This window comes from Callospermophilus lateralis, chromosome 5 (assembly GCF_048772815.1).
Source record: "Callospermophilus lateralis isolate mCalLat2 chromosome 5, mCalLat2.hap1, whole genome shotgun sequence".
In the NCBI taxonomy this organism is placed as follows: domain Eukaryota; kingdom Metazoa; phylum Chordata; class Mammalia; order Rodentia; family Sciuridae; genus Callospermophilus; species Callospermophilus lateralis.
In genome coordinates, this window is record NC_135309.1 from 55,231,090 (window position 1) to 55,237,197 (window position 6,108).

General features: G+C 36.4%; 1 protein-coding gene across 1 annotated transcript; it reads left to right on the forward strand.

Annotated features, from left to right (window-relative positions):
• The first annotated feature begins 2,411 nt into the window (after window positions 1–2,411).
• Window positions 2,412–5,640, forward strand: Znf475 (zinc finger protein 475). The gene is made up of 2 exons (XM_076855892.1): window positions 2,412–2,586; window positions 5,489–5,640. The coding sequence occupies exons 1-2, from the start codon at window positions 2,412–2,414 to the stop codon at window positions 5,638–5,640; spliced, it is 327 nt and encodes a 108-aa protein (XP_076712007.1).
• Window positions 5,641–6,108: the final 468 nt, after the last annotated feature.

Genomic DNA, 6,108 nt, shown 5'->3' on the forward strand with positions numbered 1-6,108 from the left:
TTTTTCTGGAATTTTCCTGTTTTAAACATCTTTTTCTGTGTGAATAGTTCCAAAATCCATTAATCCTGAATTGAAGGCCTACATTTCCTGTTTTGGCTGAATTTATTCACATTAAATTCTACTAGGATATCAAACTCCACAGGTCCAGAACAGAATCAATGCTTTTCTCTTTTACCAAACTGCCTTTTCTGTTGTCTCCTTTTCTGTAAATGACATTACCAACTTCCCCATCATCAAAATAAAATATTGACATTTTCCTTGGACACATTATTTTCTTACTTCCTGAGCCATGAATGCCCAGACTCTCATAAATATGCTGTCCTATTAGCCCTGATCAGACAAACTTTCTTCTTTTATTTTTTTAAAGTTGTCAATGGACCATTATTTTATGTATTTAAATGTGGTGCTGAGAATCGAACCCAGTGCCTCATACATGTTAGGCAAGAGCTCTACCACTGAGCTATGACCCCACCCCAACAAACTAACTTTCTTGAGGCACAATTATAGTTTATTTCCTGCTTGATAACTTCTTATAATTTACAAAATAAAATACAGACGTTAGTGCGGCATTTATGGTTGTTCACAGCATAGCTGTTCTATACCTATTTCTAGTTCCCAATGCTGCACTGAACATCAGGCTAGCAAATTATTTGTTCTCTCTAGACTCACCTTCTGATTACTGGCCCTGAGGCTCTGCATGTCCCTAATAGCCTTCTTCATCCTTCCCAGTCTTTTTGGTCTAAATTCTATGCATTTTTCAAACGCTACCTTTTTGAACCTTTCCCTGATCTTCACAACTGAAAGAAATTATTCTATCCTCTGAACTCCAACCACATTTTACCAACATAGTCACACCAACTTTCTTTTGCTTAGTGTTTACATAGACTATATGGACTATTTTCTCTATTCTTTTGTTTGTATCCTATTTGCATCTCTCTATTTATTTGTTCATTTATTTGCTATTTGCATCTTTATGTGCATAAAATCTATTTCTTGTAAACAGCACAAGAGTTGAGTCTTGTTTTTTTTCTTTTTTATCCAATCTGGCAACCTGTGTATTTTAATTGTGCTCTTTAGAGCCATTTATATTTATTTGAATTACTGATGTGTTTGAACTTAAGCCTGCTACCTTAGTGTTTTATTTCTTCTCCTGACATCACAACTTTGAGTCTCCAGTGGGCTTAAAGCTTATGATTCTGTAGGCTATATGATTTGTTCTCATTGTTTTAGTTAGGATCATTGTTTATTGTGCCTTTTTGTATTCAAAACAGAAGCAAGAAATTCTTTACTGAATTTTATAACTTTCACTTAGACTTGGTTCCCCCACAAACCAAGTCTGAGGGAACTTGAGTTTGGTTCGCCCAAAACTAAGAAAAGGATTTGAGTTCAAGTAGTTCATTTGGAAAGTGATCCAGGATACCCCAGTAAAGAATCAAGAGGAAAAGGGGGCTGGGGCTGGGGATATGGCTCAGTTGGTAGAGTGCTTGCCTTCCATGCACAAAGCCCTAGTTTCAATTCCCAGCACCACCACCACCACCACCAAAAAAAAAAAAAAAAAAAAAAAGGAAAAAGAAACAACAGGAGAGAGATGAAAGAGATATTATAGTATGTACTGAGAAACTGTGGTACAATCTCACTGGGAACTTCTGGAAAGCTGGACTCAGCCTTAGTGAAGAACATGGGTATTTATTCACCAACTCTCATCTATTATTGATTAATAGTCTTGCCAGTGGGAGTTTGTTCCAGATGAAAAAGGACTGAGAAACACAAGCAATATGAGATATTTGGGCAGAACTAACTGTTATTTTAAACTCTCTAATGGCACTTTATTTTTCAGGCTTATAGACATATGAGAACCAATGTTACTGAAAGAAGAATTCTTGCTTGACTTGGTATTCTCCCGGCATTGTGACACAGATGTCATAGTTAGAAGGCAACTAATATTCGCTATGTGAAGAAACAAGTTTTATATAGTTCCAATATGGAGAATTCTGGTTGCCTCTTTTTTATTTCCTTCCAAAGTCACATAAACTCAGAACATAGTTTGGTTCCTTAGTTACCAAAAAAGGCCAAATTCACCACAGTGGTTGGAAATTTTCAGAAATAATATTGATTTTCTAGCTAATTTGAATATACTATATATATATATGTATATATGTGTGTGTGTGTGTGTGTGTGTGTGTGTGTGTGTGTATATATATATATATATATATATATTTGTATATTGACGCAGTGTCTTTATTTTGTTTATTATGTGGTGCTGAGGATCGAACCCAGTGCCTCACATGTGGGAGGTAAGGGCTTTACCTCTGAGCCATACCCCAGCCACCTTGAATATACTATGTTTTAAAATATAATTTTCAACTATAAACTTTCAACTCTAACAGATTTCATATTATTTGCAGCCAACAATGATAAAGTGTCCACGAACAATTGTTTGTTATATTTGTGGTCGTGAATATGGAACCAAATCTATTAGCATCCATGAGCCACAATGCCTGAAAAAGTGGCATAATGAAAACAACTTGTTGCCTAAAGAGCTAAGGAGACCAGAACCAAAGAAACCAGAAATCAGGACCATTACTGGTAAGTCCTTAGAGTGACTTGAGTACAAGACGGGAGGCTTCTCTCTCTAAACTTATAAGTAGTGGTATTCTTTTTTTTTAATTGTTCAAACACCTAAAATCAGCAACATTTACTGCCTTGGCTTCAGCCAAATAGGAAAAACAGCAGTGGAATGCCCGAGCAAAAGGTTGTCTTCAGATGCTGAGACATAAAGACACTATGTCCTGGCAAGACTGCATGAGAGGAACCCGCTGGAATTTACTGTATTTTCCAAGAGTTAGTTTCATATATTATCACACATAACACTTAAAAAACATAAAGGCTAAAAACCTTTGGTGAATCTAGAGTCCTGATTTTACATATGAATGTGTCTCTACAGAGCAGGGATAACAAATTTAAGTGCTTACAGGATCCACTATCGTCAGGTTACAAATTAATTAATGGGTCTGTGTGTAGGGGAAGGAAAAAATGAAGAAAAGGAAAGGTGGGGACTGTGGTGAGCTGGAGAGCATCAGCTCTCTCCAAAGGAAATAGCAGCTGCCCAGGAACAGCTGGGGCTATCATTAAGAAATTTAGCCGAATGTGGCCATATCTATCAATAATACAAAAGAAACTAGAAATGTAGACATTCATACAAAATATCCACATTTTTTAAATGTGTGCAATTAATAATTTGTGAAGCACTGTGCAAACCAAATGAAACTGTCACTGTCATGACTTTGTCACAGAACCTCATATTTACTCATTTAGGATGTTATAGAATAGTTATAGAATATTTTTGCCATGTGAGCTCAGACTCACCATATTTCCACCATTGTTGTTTTCTCAGTTATACTCCTCATTCTCTTCAAAGGAAATTTTTGGTTTTAAGAGGAGTATCTTTTTTTTTTTTTTTTTTTGAGAGAGAGAGAGAGAGAGAGAGAGAGAATTTTAATATATATTTTTTTTAGTTCTCGGCGGACACAATATCTTTGTTTGTATGTGGTGCTGAAGATCGAACCCGGGCCGCATGCATGCCAGGCGAGCGGGCTACCGCTTGAGCCACATCCCCAGCCCCAAGAAGAGTATCTTTTAGTTCATTTATTCTCCTGTGTATCTATAGATGTGCAAGTGCTAAAAGGTACCTTGGAGGTCATTTTAGTGTCAGTTAGTCCAACATTCCTGTAAGATGTGAGTCAAGGAGAGTTTATAACAACCCACAGGGCAAAATCTAGATTGTCATAATAAATTTCTAGCTGCTGCTAGAATGGAACTATCCACAGTCCTTGCAGACAAGTGGCAAAATAGCTCAAGATGAAAACATCCACCTATAGAAGGTAGAACACTTGCCCACAGTCAGATTGTTTACCTTCTTGAAAATCTCTTCCCAACAATTCTCATCTTAAATTCACTCTCAGTGTCAAAATCTTATTTCCTTTCCTTCTGATCTTTACCATTTTCTGTGCTTGACCATAATTATCCCAAAACTAAAAGAAGTAAGAAGGGTGATTCAAAAGCCCTGGTGGGATATTATCTTGTTGTTGCTTATGACAGAAAAAGTAGATCCTATAATTTTACTTCCCTGAAGTTTTTCTCTTGATCCTATGCTACTATTATCTCTGAAGGTGCTCTTCATCCCTAGGTAAATAGAATGCACAACACTGTTCTCCACTCATGGACTTTTTCGTAGAGTTCAAATGACCCTTGCTCCAGATCCAGAGTCAAAGCACCATGCAAAAACATTTAGAAATGTGATGAATCACCTTCAAGTTAGAATCAATGACTACTCTGGAATTTTTTAGTCTGTATTAAAACTCATATGAGTAATAAGAAAGTCAGTGCAGTCCTTTTCTCAAAGAGTTTTCAAAGCACTCAAAACACATGTTTATATCCTACATAGAAAGTAAAATTTTCTTTATCCAAAGGAGAAATACTAGGTTGTTTGGGGGTTTAAATTCCCATGGAGCAAAAAAATAAAGAACATTAGGAGAAAGCATATTAAGAATCTAAGGTTTGTTATGTTTGTGTGAACCACTAGATAGAAATCATATGAGATTGCGTAGGCTTTAATGAAGTAATATGTGCCTTGCCAGTGATAAAAACTAAGCAATACATTTTTGAGTGCTTGGCTAAATTTTGGGGGCCTATTTTGGATGATTCTAAGACATAGTCAATTTAATGTACCAAAGTCACTCTATTTGAATAAGGCTTATTAAAGCTAAATCCCACATTGTTTCTCAAAATAAAGCCATATGCCTTTTTCCGCTATGCTCTGCCAATGAAGATTCTATATTTCTCCAACTGTCTACTTTGTTTTCTTAAGAACACTTCTTTTCATCAGATTAAGAATTCTATTTTCATTCTTCACTTAATTACTTAAAGAATCTCTAAGTTCACAGCTATGAAAAGATGATAAATTTTTGGGGTATAATTCATCTTAAATTCACTCTCAATTGTCCAATTTTGGCCTCCAAAAACATTCCACTAAAGGATTATAGAAGGAAAATACAAATACATGTCCTTTTACCGCTGTAAGTTTATATTTAGAGTCAGCTGAAAGAAAGCCAAAAGTTATATTTGCAAGATAATAATATGTAAGCAAAGATGTTAATAATTAGTGAAGAATGCATATCATAACACATAAAACATTGTCTTCCCCTTTTTACGTCCAAAGAGTAAAAAACCTCTGGTTCATAGCTAACTTGACTCAACCCTTGAAACAGCAAGCAGCGCTTTTTATTTATTTATTTATTTATTTTTGGCAAAAGTCATATGATTTATTTAAAAACCTCAGTCAACAGGTATTTCCTGAACATATTTTCCATAAAAGTAGAATATGGTTCTCCAGAATGAAAACTAATTCATTTTACTGTTTTCCCCCCTCTTTTCTTTATTATTATTTTTTTTTTCATTTTTTTCTGTCTCTTTTTCTTTAACTTTCCAGCCAAAGGTTTCTATGATCTTGATGCTTTAAATGAAGCTGCTTGGACAAGTGCCCAGAGCCAGTTGGTTCCCTGCAATATTTGTGGGCGTACCTTCCTGCCAGACAGACTGATTGTTCACCAGCGATCTTGTAAACCCAAAGCCGCCAAGTAAAGCCCTTTTCTCTCCACTGGAGTGTTACAGGAATTAATCCCTTTGAACCAAACTGGGCTAGAGTGGGAAGGAGAAAAAGGAGGTGAAAAGAGGGAACACAGAAAACTGGAGTTGACTAAATGCTGGCTCAGCCTGGGAGGCCCAGCCCGGTACTTTGGAGTGAGAGTGTTTGACCACCATTATGGGATGGGGCGAGTGCTTTGGCTTTAACAAGCAGCTGCATGTGCTTACATACACTGGGGACCGTTTCACACTTTTGTCAGGCAGAATTACAAGAGAGCTGCTTTTTTATCAGAGCTGCAATTTTTATCTAAAGGAAATTTCTGAGCCCGTCGTTGCTATTTTGCCTGCATTCTACTTTCCTGAACAAGATTTTGAACTTCACAATTAGGACGATTGTTAAGCCAACAGAGGCTTTGAGGGCAACTGGAGGCAATTCCTTCAGTCCCAGCAAGAACTGGATTTCTT

Excerpts from the sequence above, each read along its gene's own strand:
- Znf475 (XM_076855892.1), top strand. The coding sequence starts at position 2,412 with ATGATAAAGTGTCCACGAACAATTGTTTGTTATATTTGTGGTCGTGAA. Across the intron at positions 2,587-5,488 it reads AGAAATCAGGACCATTACTG|CCAAAGGTTTCTATGATCTT; the intron begins GTAAGTCCTTAG and ends TTAACTTTCCAG.